This window comes from Neovison vison, chromosome 6 (genome assembly GCF_020171115.1).
Source record: "Neovison vison isolate M4711 chromosome 6, ASM_NN_V1, whole genome shotgun sequence".
NCBI lineage: Eukaryota > Metazoa > Chordata > Mammalia > Carnivora > Mustelidae > Neogale > Neogale vison.
In genome coordinates, this window is record NC_058096.1 from 1228987 (window position 1) to 1249787 (window position 20801).

The 20801-nt window shown below is 53.8% G+C and overlaps 1 protein-coding gene across 4 annotated transcripts in view; it reads right to left on the reverse strand.

Annotated features, from left to right (window-relative positions):
* Nucleotides 1-428: 428 nt before the first annotated feature.
* The window catches only part of ADARB1 (adenosine deaminase RNA specific B1), a 132070-nt gene continuing 111697 nt past the window's right edge, over nucleotides 429-20801 (reverse strand). For 3 of the 4 annotated variants that reach the window (XM_044250798.1, XM_044250796.1, XM_044250797.1), the window contains exons 10-11: nucleotides 4865-4999; nucleotides 429-3986 (exon numbers count right to left, since the gene is read on the reverse strand). In XM_044250798.1, coding sequence (XP_044106733.1) covers nucleotides 3577-3986; nucleotides 4865-4999 — 545 coding nt within the window. In that variant the 3' untranslated portion in view covers nucleotides 429-3576. Of the gene's footprint in view, nucleotides 3987-4820; nucleotides 5000-20801 lie in introns of all 4 variants that reach the window. The other variant, XM_044250799.1, reaches the window with a different exon arrangement.

The following is a 20801-nucleotide window of genomic DNA, read 5'->3' on the forward strand; positions in this document are numbered from 1 at the left end:
CCTGCTACCGCCCAGTCCCCCCGCCCAGCGGCCCACTGGCGTCCACGCTCTGTGTCTTCCCGCTCAGGCCGCCCTCACACAGCCTGGCAGGTCAGCGAGGACTACGTCGTCCTCCCTCCTTACCCGTGGCACCTCGCCCAGGGGCCGCCGTTCACGGTCCTCTACACAGCTTCCACGTGGGAGGGGGCGTGACGCGTGCTCGGGAAGCCCACGGGTCCCAGGGGCTCAGAGGAACCGTCCTGAGTTGGGTAAATGTGCTGAGCGCTGGGGCAGCGCACAGGGGACAAGACCAGCGGGCGGCTCCGGCCGGTGCTCACGCCCCCCTCCCAATCGTACTCATCAGGACAGACGGCGAGGGGACCCAGGTGAGACCTGCGGGGGACCGAGGGGGGAACCAGGAAGGAGAGAAACGCCAGCCACACGGCAGCGGTGGAACACTGTGTCTTTTATTGAGAACATGTCCAGTCCTCTGTCTACAGGACAGCGTCTCATGCTTGGTTCCGGCTGGTCTCGGTGCGAGGGCGAGCTCATGCGGGTTGCACGGGTGTATATACATCAGTGTACGGACAGAGGACACCGGGGCCTGGGTCTTAGCGACAGGGCTCTTGGCTGAATTACATTCATAGAAAAGTGTCCCAATTCTAAAATAAAACAAAGTAAAAGCACATCCAGTATCTGGAGAAGCCAACTGCTTCCAGGCTCACTCGACACACGTTCCGCAGACGGCCTTTAACACTGGTGGTGGCATCCGGAAGGACGGGCGTCGGCTCCTGCTGTCCCGCCAGCCCACGGCGGGGCCACGCTACACGTTCTTGGGGCTCGGGGTCATCCCTGCATCGTGAGCGCGTGCACAGCGAGCGGCCCCAGAGGACAGCGACACGTCTGGATTGAGCCAGACCCCGGCCTCACCGGCCCCAAGGACGTGACGGGCCGCGTGGCTGGAGAGGGGGTCACAGGACACGCCAAGGGACAGGGACAGACAACACTGGACACGCGCATGGTCACAAATACTCTGCCCTTCCCGCTCACATAGGTGGGGCTTGATAACGAGGAATCTTTTGAGAGACTCTAGCTTCGTAGATTTTAGGAATGGGAAAACCAGCCGATGTTACTTCTCTTGCTAGTACGAATTTACGGTTGGGGCTGACCCTGTATTTTGGTGTAAAACGTTTCAGAAATAAAAAACATCTGATATTTCTGTTTTGAGAAAAAGCGGAGGGCGTGCAGCCCTCGCCCACAGCGTCACTGAGCCGCCCCGGGGTCGGCCGGAGAGCGGCCTCGCCCCAGCGTCACGGCACAAAGCACGGGAAACACCGTTGCTCCAAGGAAAGCGGCGATCCTGTCGTCTGGGCGGCAGGACGATGGCGGGAATCAAGACACATCCCAGGGAAGTGAGTGCCGGGTGAGAGCTGGCTTGTACGTTTTAAAATAAAGTAACTGCTTCTGATTAGACGAGTCAAGCACACTCTGATTCAGAATCAGAACTGCGCTCTGTGGCATCTGACCGCGAAGAGGGCACGCCCGGCCTGGGCTGACCCCGGGCGGCAGGAGGAGCCCCGCCGGGGACCCCGCTGTGACTCAGGCCTTCCTCTAGCAGGATAGTGGCCCGCGGCCGGTGTCTTCCTGGAATTAATAGGTTTAGCGAACAAAACAGAAGAGAACCCTCCCAACCCCCTGGTCAAAATGTCCTCAAAATTGAAGATTTTTCTCAAACACCCAAGTTCTTGGCTGTGTCAATTGGTCTAAGTCTCTACAATCCTGACTAAGGGCACGCTATGCCAAGTGACGCCTGGGGAGACGGGGTGGTGCACCCTGAGCCTCGGAAGGGACCCTTTCAAGGGCCGAGTCTCCGGACCCGGCGCCTGGAGGAGTTCACGTTCCCGCTTCTGTTCTGCTCCCGCCGTCGACCCGGGAGCCACCCGGGGTCCCAGGCGGACGGGGCTCCTTTCCTCCCTCCCGACCCCCCTGTGGGCCTGGACACACGCACAGCTGGGGGCCCGCCGGGCCCGGCACACAGGACAGCCGCGCACTGGGAGCGGACGCCGCGCTCGCCTCCGTGGTTAGCGGGACGGAGGAAGTCAGACATACTGGGTGGTGTTTGTATGTATAATGCAATATATTTCCACTGAACTTTTCATTAAAATCCACGTATTTTTTTTAAAAACTAAGTCCATCTCCCAATCCCCATTAGAAAAAATACCATTTATCGAGAGAATAAAAACGCAGCGCTCGGATGTTCTGTGCGCGGCAGCACCTGCTTGGGGAGGGCGGCCACACCAGCTGACACCCTTCCTGCTACAGCGGAGAGAAGGCCATGGCCCCTGAGCCAAGCCACACCCCCGGGTCCCTGCAGCACACCAGCCCCACCCCCCACCCCCCAGGGACCGCTGGCGACAGGGGCAGGCACGGCGCTTCTGGTCCGAGTCTCCAGCTCTGAGCACGCGGGGCCTGGGCGGAGGGGACCGTGGCCGCCCTGCTCCTGTTCTGCGTTTTCACAGTCTGGCAAGGTGAGGTGGGGTCTCCCGGCTCTGCCTACAGCCTCCACAGCAGCCCCTGCCCACTTCCGTGTAAACGGCCCTGATCCAGCAGGGGCAGGACGCTCCCCCGGGGCTCCTGTCTGATCCTGAGTGGAAGCAACAAGGCAATTGGTGCAAATCTCTGAGCTCAGGTCCAGGTGCCCCAGGACCCTTGCCCGCACTCCTGACTGTCTGCTGGCTCAGCCCAGGGCCACCGGGGGCGGGGCTGGGGAATGTGCAGCAGCGCCCCTGGGCCACCCCAGGCACCAGCAGCACCCCTTCCCTGCCGTGACCGTCAACGTCCAGACCGTGCTGGGGACGACGCCCGCGGCATGCTGCCTCACCAGCTTCCAGCCTGAATACTGACTCAAACATGTCTTTGATAAAGCTGGAAAGAAGAATTTAAAAATACGCCTTACTGGCATTTTCTAAGAACGACTCTATCTACTTAATTAATTCTATTTCCTTCCTGTGAAGATGTCTGGAGAGTCACCCACGTCCGTGGGATTCGGAGACAGGGAGGGGGATTTCAGGCTGACTTTTGTGCACTGGCCCCTACGGCTTCCTCCTAGTCCCTGAAAGTGCGACACTGTTGAGAACCTCACGAGAATGGCCAGGATCACTGCCCCTGTCTCATCTCTGGTTACTGAGACGTAAACCAACACACCTTTTCCATGATGTGATTTCAGGAGGAGCGCAGACGCTGCTAGGGGACTGAAGGGTCCGGGGATCGGGGCTGCGTCCCCACGGGCGCACGCCGTCACTGCGTGGGGGACTCGGGGGAGCGCAGGGCCGGGCCCCTCCCGCGGGGTCTCCTGCGCTGGGAGGACCCGCCCGCGGCACGGCTGCGAGGCTTCTCCTCCTGCCACTACTTCCTCACCTTCTCCACAGATAAATGCTCTTCTGCAATTAAAATAACGTGGCCTATAAACCACGTTCCTAACTCTGAATAAATTATTTATTCAAAAATTTCACACAAAGTAATTTCTATTTTCCTAACCTTAAGGAAGCCCTACTCAGTAGAACTCAATTTCTAGACGTAAACGGAGACGGAAAGTAGTCACTGGGTCATTCCAGGGGTAACGATGTCGTAGAGGGAGACGCTGGACCCCACACCCTCCCTGCCCAGCACCCCGCGTCCCCACACCCCTGCCCCCAGTTCGGACGTGAGGCTCCGGAGACAGCGCTGGACGCCCAGCACCCCGCGTCCCCACACCCCTGCCCCCAGTTCGGACGTGAGGCTCTGGAGACAGCGCCGGCGCGGGCAGCCTCTGCCCCACGCCCCCCCGGTCAGGGCGTGAGAGAGAACAGATCCTGCTCGGTGGGCTTCTCCACCCAGGCGCCCAGCCCCGCCTTGATGAACGCTTTGAACAGACACGCCTTGGCGGCCTGGTACTCCTTGGCCACCAGCTTGGAGTCGTGGTACATGTTGGGCTTCGTGATCTTGGAGCGCAGCAGGCTGGAGGGAGCCTGTGAAGAGTTCAAACAGAGGCACAAGTGTGGAAGCAGCCAGAGCAGAAGCCAAAGCTCAGTAAGACATTCGAAATCCGGTGTTCGGTCCCGTGCAGGCTTCTGGGGGACGTCACCTGCCGGAAGGCGCCGGCCTCCGAGGGCTGCATCACAGGGGCGGAGCGAGAGCCCCGGGGCGGTCTGTGAACTCTCCCCACACAGGGTCTAGGCCAAACAGGCGTTTTCGGACCCCAGGCTCTAAACAGGCACTTCTGAACCCACAGGGAGTTGATTCTCATTCCCAGGTGAGTGGTTCAGACATTTACGACCCAGCACCAACCGGCCACCTCGTCACGTGGAGGACTGGGAGGCGCTGCCCCCGCGGCCGCCTGACTCGTGTTGGTGCAGATCGTGAGAGTAAATGCGGAGCAAGTCCCCCAGCCCAGACGCCCGCCCTGTAGGACCAGGGCCCGAACTTGGTGGCTTTTGCCCACACGGCCATGCCGAGGGCACCACCCGCTTTGCAACAAACACCCGCCACGACTGACGAAGGGGAACCAGGAAAATGCCCGTCGACCAGAGGAGAATTTATCTGGGGAAATGGACTCCGCCCTCCAGCAGGAAACAGGCCCAGAGCCTTCTAAGGGCTTCGGGAGCCCTGGCTCTCCCTCCTCCGGGTGGGAGAGCTGCGGAGGAGGCTGTACTGGGGGGATCCGGGGCCACACGCTCAGGCTGGAGGAGAAGACCCCGGAAGGCTGGGGAGTGGCTGTGCGGACAGCGCGGGGCGTCAGGGGGGGCGGCTGTGGGGTGGGGTGGCTGCAGGGGGGGGGCGCTGTGGGAAGGAGGGGCCGGTACCTTGCCGTGCACACGCATCCAGCGACAGTACAAGGCGTGCTTACACAGGCGAGACGCACGGCCCAGCTCGTCCTTCCCCGTTGTGGCGTTGATGACCTCGATGGCCGCGTCGCCCACCGTCCAGTTGACGCTAAAGTTGGGCGCCTTCCCCGGCTGCCGCGCTTCCGCGTTGCTGATGCCTGGAGCGGAGAGACACGGGTGAGGGACCAGGAGCCCGTGGCGCGCCCAGAGGTGTGTGCGGCCCAGGCGCACTCACCCCTGCCCAGTGCCACCTGCTGCCACCCAGGAGCGGCCTTGACGGTGCTCAGGAGGTGGGTCGGGCCCGCAGACACCAGAGCCTGTCGGACCTCACAGCACCTCTCAGTGCCCTCGGGATCAATAGCTCCAAGCGCGGGCGCACGAGCCCCTTCTGGGGCTGAGTCGGTCCCGAAGGTTGTGCGGGTGGGGGCAGCCCTCACGCTCACGCCCCGAGCGCCCCACACGCCAGGGGTGGGGCACGGCCAGGCTACCCCCTTGCACACATGCACCCGAGGTGCGCGGAAGCAGACTTCAGCAGCGCAGATACGTTTTCTTACCACACGGACGTGGTCTCGCCAGCGAACCGAGCCTCGCTTGGGGCGGAGAGACTTTCAAAGGACGCTCAGATGACCCGGAGCGGAGCGCTCACCTCCCCTCGTCGGCGCCGCGGGTGCGAGCGTCCACACCTCGGGGGGACACAGACCACCCCCACGCAGGGGGCGTCTTCAGGACACACCCCCGACGGCAGCCGCCCGGTGCAGGGACGCGGAGGAGGAGCTCAGCCCCAGCCGGGGCAGCCGGCCGCTCCCTGACAGCAGGGGCGCGGGCGAGCTCCACGGGGCTCCCACGCCGGGCCCTTCGCTCCATTTCTGCTCTGCGCCACTGTGAGCCCCCACCCCGAACAGAGAGCCAACACCGCAGGTGGGCCAGCAGGAAAGCTTCATCGTGGAGAAGCCCCGTTCTTCAGGCAAAGCAGCCCCCGTGTCAGAGCAGGGTGAAAAGTCCTCCTTACGAGTCGCCGTGTCCGGGACGGCTGCCGCGGGCCCTCGGCCGGGAGGCTGAGTACTCCCGTGGCTGCACTCAGGCCGCGGGGAGCCCCGGCCCTGTCCCGCAGGCTCCTCTGCTCCTCACCGCAAGGCCGGCCACGGCCGGTGCCAGCTCCAGCCCACCGCGTGCCTGGGCTCCTCCCGCAGCCCGTGCAACGCCCCGGGGGCCGCCTTGTGACCCGCTTCTGAGGAAGAAGTCGGGATTGTGGTCGCCACTCTCTCATGATGGCCCCCGGGCAGTGAGCGCTTCTCCTTCCTAGAGGCCTCTTCGCTGACCTGTCACAGACCACGAGGGCACGGCCTCAGGACTGTTCACAAAGGGCGCACACCCGTCACCAGCGCCCCAGCAGCCGGTCACCAGCCAGGGCCCACGTGTCTGGGGGCTCGCCTGCCTCACAACCGGTCCTGCCCCACGCGGGTCATGGCACTGACCCCAGCACGTGGCCGGGGCTGCCCGCTGGGAGCCTTACCTTTGTGGGGCCATTTACACACACAAACTCCCGTGCGCCACACCCTTCGCTCGAGGTCACGTGTGTGAGTCACACACCCCGCGACAGAGCTGCCGCCTGCCCCCCCTTTGCACCTGGGACCCCGCGGGGGACAGGCTGCCGGAGGATTCCTCACTGTTGTTGTTCTAGCACTTGGCTGTTCTGAAGAGTGTGTGTGAGCGTTCCTGACCGCGCGTTGGTGCCACAGGCCCAGGTGTCTGACGGAGGCACACCAGGCGTGCAAGGGCTGCGTGTACACGCAATGTCACACGGAAGCGTTGAAAATACCAGGCAAACCAGGTCAAGCCGGCTAGAGACGTTTCTTACTTGATCACCTGGAAACGCTACAGGCAGCCACGAGACGGAGCGGCAGTGACCGCTGGGCAGCCGCGCGCGGCCCACCGCTCCGCCGACGCACCGCACAGTTCAAGAAGCCACTTGAAACACAGGAAAATCCACTGAAATCACAAATCGATTCAACAAAATTGCCTTCCTAGAAAGAAACCCCACTGGCTCGGACAGTCCCTGAACTTCAGCGCGGGGACGAGCTCCCATTCTCGCGAAGCAGGCGGTCGCACAGGGCACTGGCACCGTCCTGCGGCCCCGCATGGCTCACGCGGCCCCTGGTACCTGCGGCACCGGCTTCTTTTTCCATTTGTCAAGATTAAACACAATTTTAAAGGTTCTGGGTGGGCTACCACTCACAGCTTTTGGTTAGATTTTGATAAAACCCCGTCCTGTCAGTAAGCGAAGGGCCATGAAAAGCCGCAGTCCATCCACTCGAGAGGCCAGAGCCGACCAGATTAAGGGGAACCGCAGCCCATGGGCCATCGGCAGTAAGACACATGGCCTGCCTACGGCTCTATCCCAGTACAAAAAGAATCAGGAAGACAGGGCCAGAATCTGTTTTTTTAAAGGCTTTAAACAAATGCTGATCTTGCTGAGACAGAAAATGCGATGTGTGTGGCCAGCCTTCCTGGGGCGGGATGGCGGCAGGGCTCAACCTGACACCCCAAGTCACATGCCCTCCATCACAGGGCTGTGGGTCCCCATACACAAGCTCCCCGGCCGGCCACAGCAGACGGGCCGCGGACAGCACAGTTCTGGTGTGCCACACAGCCCGCAGGCCCCCAGTCAGGGCTCGCGGGAGAGGAGCAGCCCTCTGTGGGCACAGCCGTGCGGCGGCTTCTCCTGCAGTCAAAGCCACCTTTCCCGTCAGACTTCCCCTCTCATCTACCCTGCTGCTCGGAGCTCACACTTCCCAAGGAAAGCACTTCAACTTCTCCCTCAGTCTCTGCTGTCCAGGGAACGCAGACCAAGACCTGGAGATGTCGTTCCAACTCCCACCCAAAACCAGTGCTGGGCGAGCGGCTGGCTCCGACGACCAGGCGCACAATCAGGGCTACACGCAAACACCTCTATTTTGGAAGGGAACACAGAAAGGACCGGTGTTCAAGAATGGGCATTCTTGATTTAAATATAGGGTCAGACTTTCATTTCTGGGTGAGACGGAGTAAGAGCTGCTGGATTTACCCTCCTTACTAAAATAGTAGCAAACCAGACAAAATACATCAAATACCAGCCTTCAAGACCCTGGACATTAGGCAAGGAAGGGTAGTGGTTTCTGAGAGACAGGAGACCTAGGAGGTGAACCCCATGAGTGCTCCAGGCTGCGGTCCCGACAGCGTCTAGGCAGCAGTGTGGAAAGAAGGAGCTGAGGCAGAGCCTGCAGACCCCCTGAACGGAGAGCTCGGGAAACTAAGGTGGCCGGGCGGTGGCCAGGAGGGTGCAGAGGCCAGAGAGCTGCAGAGCGTCCCCTGAGCGTCAGCAGAGGGCAGATAAGAGCACACACGCTGCTCAACACTGGGCAAGAACTGCCCGAAAGGGTCAGAGAACATACCCGATGGTCACATAGAGACATGAAGAGTTTAGGTACACACTTGAAGTCATCAACCACCACACAAAAAGATCTAGAATAGAAAAAAGATGAGTGAACTTAAAGATACAATAACAGAAACTATTCAAAATGAAACACACAGGAAAGAGATGGGGGGGAAAGAAAACCCAGCAAATCAGTGTACTGTTAGGCAAGTCTGTCAGCCTGACATACATGTGACTCAGTTCCGGAAGGAGGGGAGGCAGAAGGGGGTACAGAAAACATGAAGAAAAAATTAGACAAATGTTCTGAGATCAGTAAACGCACAGATCTAAGAATCTCAATAAAGCCCAAGCACGAGAAATGTGCAGAAGGCGACACCAGCACACCGTGACCAGCTGCTCCACGCCGGTACACAGAGGAAACGTCAAGCCCGGCAGAGGAACAGCACTACACGCGGAGGGACAAAGATGAGGCGGCAGATTTCTTACTGCAAATAGAGCTCACAGCACGACAGGGAGCAACATCTTCAAAGTGCTAAAAGGAGAAGAAAAGAAAACACTGCCATTTCAGCAAAAATATATTTGCCCAGAAATATATATTTTAAAAAGGAATGCAAACTAAAGGCTTTTCCAGACACACTGAAGCTGAAAGAATTCATCACCAGAAGACTCACACCACAAAAAAGTAAAAGGAAGTCCTTCAGGCAGGGGAACAGGGGAACAGAGAGAGATGAGGGTCTAGTTAGGGGAATGAAGAGCACCAGAAGTGGCAAACCTCTTTCAAAGCTAATTGTTGTCAACATAACACTGTTTATCAACTATACTGGAATTAAAATTAAAAAATAAAAAAAAAGCTAATTGACTGTTGAAACAAAAGTAACAGTATAGTATGGGATTGTTACCATATGCAAATGTTAAATGTACAACAATATCAGAAACACCAGGAGAGGAGAAATGGAAGATTCTTATACATAAGTGCTATGGTATCCCTTCAGGGAAGACTGTGATAAGTTAAGCATGTGTGCTGTAAAACCCTAAAACAATTATTAAATTAACAAAACAAAAAGGTATAGCCAAAGGTCAAGAAGGAGTTAAAATGGAATCATAAGACATAATTAATATAAAGAAAAAAGAGTAAGGGAGGGACAAAGATAATATAGAACAAATAAAAAATAAGTGCCAAGATGACAGATTTAAACCTCACTATATCAATATCACAATAAATGTAAATGCCCTAAGCACCCTAATGAAAAGGCAGAGGCTGTCAGTCGGGGAGAGGGAAAAAGCAGGTCCAAACATGCCGACTACAAGAAACATATTTTAAATATAAAAAAATGTAAAACAATCTAAAAATCAAAGGGTGTTAAAAGATACACTATGCTAGTATTAATTGAAAGAAAGGAGGATCTACTAATGCCGAACAAAAGAGGTTTCAGAGTAAAGAATAGTAACAGAGATAAAGATCATTTTATAATGACAAAGGAGGCCAATTTATTAAAAGGAACCCACAATCCTAATTACAGAACTACAAAGTACAAGAAGTAAAAACTGATAAAAACCTTGAGAAATACACAAAAGCACAATTATAGTCAAGAGATTTTCCATCTTTTTCTCTCAGTAACTGACAGACCCAGCAGAAGATCAGTAAAGTCATAAAAGACACACACAGCACAATCGACCAGCTCACAGACCACTCTTCACAAGTAGCAGGGATACACTCTTCTCAAGTTTTCATGGAACGCCAACAAACATCACATCCTGGTCTGTAAAATAAACATAGACTCAAGTTAGAAAATGAAACTAAATTAGAAATGAACCACAAAATCACCTCTGCAAAGTCCCCGAATATTTTGAAACTAAAGAGCAGACTTGTACGTAGCACACAGGACAAAGTGTTTTGAAAGGAGTGAAAGCAGTAACACATGTCAGAATTTGTGAATGTTATGAAAGAAAGAAAGGTCTCAGAACAATGGCATCAGCTAGTACCTTAAAAACTAAAAAAAAAAAGAGCAACTCAAAGTAAGCAAAAATAGATCAGAGCAGAAATTTTTTTTTTAAAGATAATTATTTATTTATTTATTTATTTGAGAGAGAGAGAGAAAGAGCTTGAGACAGGAGAAGGTCAGAGGGAGAAGCCGACTCCCCATGGAGCCGGGAGCCCGATGCGGGACTCGATCCTCGGACTGCAGGATCCTGACCCAAATGTATGGCAGTCGCTTAACCAACTGAGCCACCCAGGCGCCCAGAAATTGTTTTTTAAAAGCCAGAAAACTGAAAAACAAACAACCCCCCAAACCCATAAAACCAAAAGCTGGTTCTCTAGAGGAAAATGAAACTGGCAGACCTCTAGGTAGACGGATGAGGAAAGAGAAGACACAGAGCAGCGGAATCGGGAAGGAAAGGCGCGGCATCCCCGGAGACGCTCAGGTGTTACCAGAATAATAAAGGAACGTCATGAACACTTTCAAGCCAATAAATTTGACAACTTAGGAGCAACAGACAAATGTTCCTGAGAGACATGGATTACCAAAGTTCACTGAAGAAAACAAAAACAGACTCACAATTCGCCGTATCTGTCCTGTTACAGATCATGAATACGTGGACACTTTCTCACAGAGAAAACCTCAGGCAAGATGGTTTCACACTGGTGAGTTCTACCAATGTTTAAGAAAAAACTGGTATCGATTCTAAACCAGTTCTTCCAGAAAACCGAAGAGGAGGAAATGGTTCTCTGCTCATTTTATGAGGCCAGTGTTACCTCGATGCCGAAAAACCTGACAGATACTCAAAGACAACTACAGACCAACACCACTACAGGCCGCTGTCCCAGAGATACAAACATTCTAAGCAAAATTATAGCACATTTCAGAAGATTAATATATAACGACTATACAAGGTTTATCCCAGGAACACAAGGTTTATTAAAATAACTCAATGTCACCATATCCCGAACGAAACATTAACAAACTAAAAAAGAACCAAATGATCAGCTCCACTGAGAGTAGAAAAAAATGCCTGACAAAATCCACCATCCATTCCTGATGAAAGACCCCTTCGCAAACTAGCAATCGAAGGCCCCTTAAGCGGAGAGAGGCATCTGGACACCCCACAGCTGGCCACACTTAGCGGAGAGAGGCTGACCCTCTCCCCGTGACCACACACGAGACCCCGTGTGTGCTCGGTGCCGGGCTCCACGGTCTCCTGGAGGCGCCACAGGGGAGGGAAGAACTCACGGGCATCTTGACCACAAGGAAGGACGGAAACATACACATCTCGCCCATCTACAAAGAAAATTCGATGAAATTCACAAAACAGCTATTGAAACTAATATCTCTCTATATCAGAAATGACCTGGAGTCTGAAACAGAAATATAACATTTAAAGCAGCGTCAAAAGCACAAAACTCTTAAAGATGAACCCAACAAAAGACGTGTCAGATGCGCACAGTGAGAAGGGCAGAGCGCGGCTGAGAATCGTGAGCGGCTAACGGAGTGGAGGGCGTCTGTGCTCGCCCCCAAAAGGTTCAAAGTCCTTAAGATGTCAGTTTTCCCTGAGCTGATCTGCAAGTTCAAAGCAAACTTAATCAAAATCCAAACAGGGTTTTATGTAAAGCTGAGAAGCTGGTTATGAAATTGCTCTGGGGACACCTGTGTGGCTCAGTCACTCAGCACCAGATGTTGATTTCGGCTCAGGTCATGGTTTCGGGGTCACGAGATCGAGCCCCGTGTCAGCCCCTCGTCATGCTCCACGCTCAGCGCCAAGCAAAGGGCTCTTGTCCCTCTCCCTCTGCTTCCCACCTCCCTCATGCTCTCAAATAAATAAAATCTTTAAAATCGCTATGAAATGCAGAAAGGGCCCACGTAGCCAAAACCGCTTCGGAAGGAAGTAGAAAGTTGGGATCCAATTCTCCCTGATTTCAAAACTTACAAGCCTAGTCATCATGACAGTGTGATACTGCTATCGAGACAGACAGACAGTCTGGAGGTTCCTTTACCCTACGACCCAGCAACTGCGCTACCTATGATCCGAAGGGGCCCCTGCCCCCCAGAGTTCACAGCAGCGACGCCCACGACAGCCGGACTGCGGGAAGAGCCCGGACGTCCATCGGCAGATGCACGGACAGAGAGGACGGGCTTCGTCTACACAACGGAATGTGACTCGGCCATCAGAAAGGGAGACGTCCTGCCCTTGGCATCGGCGTGGATAGAACCGGGGGGGATTGTGCTGAGCGACGTCAGTCCGTCAGAGAAAGACAATTATACGATCTCACTCGTATGTGGGATTGAAGAAACAAAACAGAATCATAGGAGAAAAAGGGTAAAATAAGAGAAGATGAAATCAGAGAGAGAAACACACCACAAGACAAATCTCTTATCTCTAGGAATCAGAGGGCTGCTGGAGGGAGGGCGGTGGGGGATGGGGGACTGGGGCGGGCATTCGGGGGGCATTCAGGGGCGCACGAGCACTGATGGGACCAGCACTGGGTGCTGCACGCAGCTGGGGACTCCCTGACCTCCACCTCCGGAGCTAATAATACACTGCATGTTAACTAAACTGAATTTAAATTAAATTAAATTAAATTATTTAAAAAAGACAGTAGGGGCGCCTGAGTGGCTCAGCAGGTTGAGCAGCTGCCTTGGGCTCAGGTCACAATCGTAAGATCCCGGAATTGAGGCCCACCTCGGGCTCCTAGCTCAGCGGGGAGCCTGCTTCTCCCTCTGCCGGCGACTTGTGCTCATTTTCTCCCTCTGATTAAAAGAAAAGACAAAAAGATCAATGGAAGATACTAGTATCCAGAAACAGACCTCCATGTGTGTTTGCAAATGGATTTTTAATAAAGATGGAAAAGAATTCAGTGGGGAAAGGATGACCTTTTCCACAGACGGTGCCGGGTTGACGGGGGTACGCTAAAGAAATGAACACGTGGGCTCAGGAGGGGAGGGAGTCCCAAGTTGCAACACTGAGCTGTGGATTTTCTAAGAACACAACAGAGGAGAAAATCTCTGTGACACTGACTAGGTCTACAGTTTTTAGATGGAACGTCAAAAACATGACTTAACAAAGAAAAGTTGATAAATAAGATTTTACCAAAACTAGAATTATTTGGTCTCTGAAAGCCACGGCTAAGAGAATGGAAAGAAAAACATTTTCAAATCATGTATCTGATAAAGATCTTCTATCCAGAACACGTAAGGAACCCTCAGACTCGGTAAGAGATCAAGCAACTCAGTAAGAAATGAGGAAAGCCGTGAACAGTCCACTGAAGACAACACACGGAGAGCAGGAGAGCACACGTCGGCTTCCTCGGTCGTTGGGGACATGCAAGTTAAACGCCCACAGAGACCCCCTCCACCCCTGTCGGAAACCCGGAGGGCTCCTTACTCGGCGCGGAGGCTCACACGGCCCCGGTGGGCGTGTGAAGGGCACAACCCCTCCGGAAAGGTGTGGCGGCGCTCGGAGAACCACGACCTGCGCCCGACGTCGGACCGACCCTTCACACCGCTCGGTACCCACCGGAGAGGGGCGGCAAGGCATGTCCGTGCAATGGCGTGTAGCGAACGTTCTAGGCGCTTCCTTGGGAGCAGTAAAAGACTGCTCACACCCCAAATGTCATCCGCGGTCGGACGGACGCGCAAGCTGTGGCCCGTCCGCACAACCCATCATGACTTAGCCACGAAAGTAACGACCTGCTGATAGACTCCACGAACGGATCAATCCGAGAACCGTCATTCTGAATGAAATACGCCAGACGACACAGTACGTATCACACGATTTTTGTAAAATCCTAGAAAATGCAAACCAATCCCCACTGGCGGAGTGCCGATCACGGGTTGCCTGGGGACGGGATGCAGGAAGGGCAACCGGGAGGGCGTAGGTGGGCTTGGTACCCGCCCTGCGGGGAGGGCTGCAGGCAAACAGAGTTCCTCACTCACCAAACTGAATCTTTTAAATACACGGTTTATGCCAATTATACCTCAATGGAGCCGAGAAAGAACACTGCAAGGTAATTTAAAAAGAAAAAATATTGTTCTCATTAAAAAGTGACACTTGCTCATTGCGGGACATTTCAAAAATTTACACAAACCGGAAAGATCAAGCTACGACCCACAGAGTCTTAAGCCGACAGAAGCTTCTGTCCCAGAAGCTTTGAAGTGTGAGCACACGTGCGTCCCGCCTCTGAGACCCGGACTGGGTAGGTTTGCGGGGGGGGGGGTGCGGGGGGGCCTTGGCCACCAGAACTCCTGAAGACCCCTCAAAGGTTCTTACATCCCCTCCCCGCCAAGAATTCTTCCTTCCAGATGAGAATCGCCACTTTAATCCCCACCCTTTGGCCCGCGCATCCGCGCTTGAGAGGACAGGGGCGCGCGTGCCCCGCGGGCTCGCTTCTGGGACGCGCCGACCCCGAGCCTCTTGCGGTCCACTCACAGACGAGCGGTATGACAGCTGTAAAACTAAGCTACACTTCGACTTCTGGGTCTGCCACTAAACTCGATTTCTAGTATTTCACTCAGGAGTTTTGCATCTTTAGTCGTAGGTGATGCTGTCTGTGATTTTCTTTTTATTCGTGCCTCTCTGTCCAGTTTTGGAATTAGGTCAACTGTTCTTTCCTATGACCTGGAAAGTTTATACAGAGGTGGAATGATGTGTTTTTTGGCAGACTGATTAAACTCTGAATGTATTGGAAGGTAATGTGTTGATACTATTTTCGAAGTCTTTGCTGGAAATTTCCTTTGCCAGATTTCTGCATTTCCTTTGGGGTACATGTTGGCAATTTACAACTCGCTTGTCCTTTTGTTGTTGCTGTTGAGATTTCCAAATTTATCAATATTAGAGTTGAATAAAGAATTATTTTAAAATTCTGCGGCCCGCCTCCATATCGGCAGCAAATCCTACCATTACTTTTGTTTCGTCTGACATGACGACTTTTCTCTGATGGTGGCAGATCACTTCCCCGGTTCTTTCAGATCAACACATTTTACTTTTATTGATGGTCTAATCTTGCTCCTTGTTCCGTCCCTCCCCTTTGCTTTCTGTCTGTCTGATTTTCTTCCCTCCTCCTGCAGTCAGCGTCTTATTTAGCTCTGCTGTAGTTTTCCTTCTCAGTTCTGGGCCAAATGCTTAGCTCGTTGTTTTTCATTCATTCATTCGGGGCCATGCACGATTCTGCCGAGTGAAACTGTGGCTCTGTCTCATCATTTTCGATGTGTGTATTCTAGGCATCCCGTTTAAGGACTGGGTTCTTCTCTGATTGAAGAATTACTGACGAGAGTCTAACCTCCCAGTGGCTGAGGACTTTTGGTTTCAATATCCACTTTTTAGAGCTAACTTTGAGTTTTGAGGTCTGCAGTAAGAGGAGGTCACTTGTACAGTTAATGAGTCTGGATTTAATTACCTGTGACCGTGACTGTGTGAGGCCCGGCAGAGCTGAGTAGTGTGACAGACTTGAGAAGGGCAGTGTCCGTCCTGTTACTAAGTCCAAACGACTTCACGGAGACCATTTCAAGCATCCACTTGAAATGGACTCTGTCCCATCTCACACCAAGTCCTCAAAACCATGCCAGGGCTAGGTTAAAACCTGGCAGTGGTGCTCAGTCTGAGCCCAAAGGCCGGACGACCAGGGCAGATGGGGTAAAAGAAGGCGGCACCCCGGCTCCCTCAGTGAGGCGGGGAGAAAAGAAGTCAACTGCTCGCTCCTCCACTTTCTGTGCACTCTGTTTTGTGCGTTCTTTGCTCCTCAGTGGCTAGAAGATGTCCACCTGCACTGGGGAGATGCTAATTTCACCTGGCAAACACCTTCCCGACGAAAGCCATGTCTGATCTGGGTGCCTGGGGCAACTCAACGTGACACATAATATTAGCCACCACAGTATAGCAGTTTACCCTTCCTTGCCTAAAGAGCTCTTTGTGTTTCCTGGAGTTTCCATTTTCCTTTTTTTTTTTTAACTGTTCACTGAGAAACATTCACTTTCACATTATTGCAAAGACCATTTACGATACTTACGATAGTTTCTTAGGCTGTGTTAAAATGCATTCACTTTTTTCAGAAAAAAACATTCTTTTTAGAGTTCTCTGATATGATTCTCCGTTCTAACATGGAACTGTTACATTTTAGTCTTGCTGACAACTTGTCGATTTCACTGTATTCTTAGATTTACAAAGTACCCTTTCTTGGATTTCACATGTCTCTCCTTCTTAGATGCCTTTTTCATTTTGCTAGAGTATCTTTACTTTTTTTTTCCTCAAAAAATATATATATAGGAAAGAAACCCTCTGAACCCTTGAATATCTGAAAATTATCACTTTGTCCTAAAGCTTAATATTTGGTTAAATAAGAAATTCCACAAAAAACATTTTCTCTTCAGCGCTGGCTTCCAGTGTCCCTGGTAAGTGTTACATAAACCTGATACTTACTCTAGTTAACTTGGAAGCTTTCAGCATCTTCTCTTTATCTCTCCAGTGGTCTGAAATTTGTAAGGATGTGCTAGGATTGGATTTTTTAAAAATTAATTCTGCTCACTACCCAGTGCGTTCTTTCCATTGCGTACTCGTGCTTTTCTTCAGGACCCCCAAATTTTCTTCTGTCATCTCCTCCTCTGCTTTCTGTTTCTGAAATGCCACCAGAGGGACACCGGATTAGCTCTCCACATCTCCTGACTCTTTACATTTAATACTTTCCTGCTCCGATTTCCAGAGACACACTTGCCGTACCTTCCTCCGCTCACAAGAATGACAGTCTGGGGAGGGTTTTGTTCTGCTCACTACTCGTCCCAACACAGAACACGGCCTATGACACACGTAACTGGTGTATCTGTTGAAGGCCTTCTAGACCTTCAGACTGATACCTGCTTTCCACACTCACAAAGTCCTCGATGTCTACTCACAAGGTTTGTTCTTTATATTCTCTTCTATTCCCTGAGTTAGGATTGTCTCTCTTAGTTGTTCGATCTTCTCCTACAGAACATTCACGTTTGTGCTGTTTATTTTCTTCAAATGATAATGGTTATTCATTCATGTTTGTGAATAAAAATTCTGGTTCATTACTTTGGGTAGCCGGCGTGGTTTCTTCCACCTGTTTCCTGCCTGTGTGTGTGACTGGACGGAGAGCCTAGAGGGAAGCCGCGTCCAGCCAGGACCCACATCACCTTCGAGACCAGGACTCCAGAGGTCCAGCCCAGTCACTGCTTGGCTGCCGGGATGGTCAGGGGACACTAACCACTTACAGAGTAGCCCCACCACGGGTGGACTCCCTCAGAGGAAACAGGTGGCCTCTCCCTACAGATGTCGCAAGACTATGGGACATCAAGGCACCGTTAGGAGTTAAACATAGTCCTGATACCACCTTTTTCTCATTTTACCGATTCTCTGTTATCAGGAACCCATACCTTATGCTCCGGAGTTTTGCCAGGGTCTCTGGGTCTTTGACAGGGTTACTAACACACCTGTCCTCTCTCTGGCACCCGCCTGGCATGCAGGTTCCTCCAGGCCACTGAGCTCATCAAAGGGCACGGCCTTTCAAGTAGACAGAATCAGGGAGGGTTTCCTGGGGGTCCTGAGTGGAGGTGGGGACCTGTTTAGGAACAATTGGTGGGGAATCTCTACCATAATGGAATTGAGTCTTTCACGAATAAATGGATAATGCTTATATTATCTTCCTTTAGAATTCCATTACTTGTTTACAATAAGATCAAAATAAAAAATTATTTTTAATGATACTTAAACCTTAGAATTACAACATTTCACATATTAAAACTAGAGTTAACTGAGAAAAATAAGACTTTAAAGTACAACTCGTTTTTATATTTTCAGCTAAATAAAGTGCCATGTTTAGCAAGAATGGAGAAAATAAGGCAAAAAGAAATAGCTAGCCTGAAGGTTCAATGCAAACCATATGCCTTTTCTGGGGCGGAAAAGCTCTCAAATGGTCACAAGAGTGTATGTATGTCTATGAGTCCCCGGGGCCACCTCCACCGTGGGGACAGACACTAATGAGGCCACGTCTTCCTGGGGCCACGGAGCGAGAACTAGGGTAATGAGTCAATCATGGGCCGTGGTGCAGAAACCAATGAAAGCAGGAGCAGCTCGGCTGCTAATGGGCGCCCCCGCCCCCGCCGCTGTTGAATGAGGGGTGCTGAATCTGAACTCTCAGAGCCTGACTACAGCCTGACGACTAGCACCGTGAGCCGCTGAGAGCTCTGGGGCTCTGGGACGGCGGCCTTCCCTTCCTCAGACCGTTCTCTACGGTTCCTCACACACTGACGGGTCCTCCCAACTGACGTCTGGTTGGAATGGTTGGTGACAGATATTTAGGGCCAAGAGGGGTTCTCGTTACAGAAACTGTTCGCCACTTGTTGGTTGACCAGAAAAATGTAGAGTTTATGATCTCAGTGGAGGCGGCTTGTGTTCTGCAAACAGCCCACGACCTGCGAAGGCGTCCGTACAGACGCCGAGCGTGTGGCCTCCCGCAGCAATGCCCCCGAGCCTGGGCCTGTGTCTGCAGACATATCCGCGGGCAGCAGAGCACCCGCGAGGTGGTCATTCTGATTTTTGTTAAGGAAGGGGACTCCTGAGCGGACAGGGAAGTGAATGAAGCCGCGGGGCAGTGAGGCTCAGGCTCCTCCTGGCCTGGACACCGCCTCGTCTTCCTGGGTGGCCCCTGACCCTGGCCACGACCCTTCACACCAGCACCTCTGGCCAAACAACACTTCTTCTTGGAACCGGGCCTTGGGGTTTTAAGCACGGACTTCGGGGAAGAGCCCGGGCGCTCTGGTCGACAGACGAGCAAGGCGCCGGCGGCCGGGGCTGGGGGAGAGCCCGCCACGCAGACCCGGGGCACAGGCAGGATCCTCCCCGGACTCTGCGTTCCTGAGGCAGTACGGGCTGGGTGCGCTGCGCTCTAAAGTGTCCACCAGCCAGCAGGCTGTGGGAGTGACACAGGGGCTCCGACTCTGGACGCGGGAGGAAGGAGGCCAGCAGCCGGCTGTCCGCTGCGTGTCCGTGCGGCACGGGGCGGCCGGGGCTGCAGCTCCGTCCCGAGGGGAGACGGGAGGCAGGTCGTGGGCGCCCCAGGACCCGGTCTGAAAGCAGAAAGCAGCAGTCCGGCACGTATCACAACTTACCTTGAGAAATCTTCAACGACACCAATTAAGTAAGTGAGTACTTCACCACCGGAGACCCCAGTGGCGAGAATCTCTGAACAACAACGTGCAGACCATATCCACGGACTTAAGAGTTTAGAAGACACGGGTAGGTCGTCTCGGTGGCCTCCCACTGGAAGCTGCCGTCACCGGGTCCCCTGCAGGCCCTGGGGTCATCCAACGCGAGCACTTGCTGCTACCAGGGGCTGAGCTCCCGTCCAGAAACTCTGGCCAAGGCCGTTCCAGCCCCTTGCGCCTGCTTCTGCCTGGAAAACACCCTCACCCGCTGTCTCACAGGCCCTCTCTTGTGCTCTGGGCGAAAGGCAGACGTGGGCTCCTCCAACCACGGTGAATGGGGACGTGGCTTTCTACTGGCGAAGGTGCGCGTGTCTCACCCGGCAGGCCAGCAGCGCCCCTGCTTTCTTTCTGCCGCGCGGCCCAGAGGCCCCCACGGACTGGATTCATGAGAACCTACTCGCTCCTGGCGTTGCCAATGGTCATGCCCTGTGTCCATGCTGACGGCGCAGCCGGCCATGACCCCAGGGCCTCGGGAAGGGTCAGACCATGGGACTTTCTTCCCAAGGTCTCTGCGTGCACCTGGACGGCAGCCCGGACCGGCACAGAAGCTCAGACTCGGGGGCAGACCGACGGGAGCCAGAAGCCAGAAGTGTTCTGCAGCTCGCAGGGGCCAGACTGGAAATGAATCCGGAAAGAAGATCCAAGAGCTCAAGAGGCTTCCACGTCCGAGACGTCAGGGCAGGCGTCATGGGCCCGTGGCCCCATGGAAGGAGCTCACCACCGAGAAGTGCTTTCTTCTTGTAAAAATCTACTTTCCGTGCTGAGAGGAAAATGTCTCCTCTGTCCTTGGAGGCACCAAGGATGCTAGCCCAGAGCGACACCTTCCGCTGAAGTCCGCCTGGGTCTGCTCTGGTCTCTGCGGAACAGGCCGTTCCCTGTGCGGCGCTGACGGCCACCCCGTCTCTCCCCGGGATGCCGTGGACCTCGGTGCTGCCACGCCGTCCATGTCCCTGAACCCAGGCACCCTCTGTGAGACAACGGGAGGTGAGCGGGCAGGACAAACGCCCCGGAACTTTAACAAATGCACGCACACCCCGACGCACAGGACCCGAGGGCAACAACTCCAGCACCCGGCTGTTCCACTGTCCAGGTCCCTTGTTCAACACGAGGCTTCCCTCGCAAGCAAGCCTGCAGGGCTTGGCAATGGGGCCCACCTCACAGGAGTGTGACCTCCCAAATGTATGACGTCAACAGTCTCTGCTCTAGACTCCCTGTGCTCGAGTCCTTCTGTCCGGGACCACACCTGCCACGTCGTCAGCCCAGACTGCAGGGCGGGCCGTGGGCCCACGGAGCGGTGGCCGCGCCCCCTCCTGTGGTGCTGGTGCCCCCCGCGTGCTG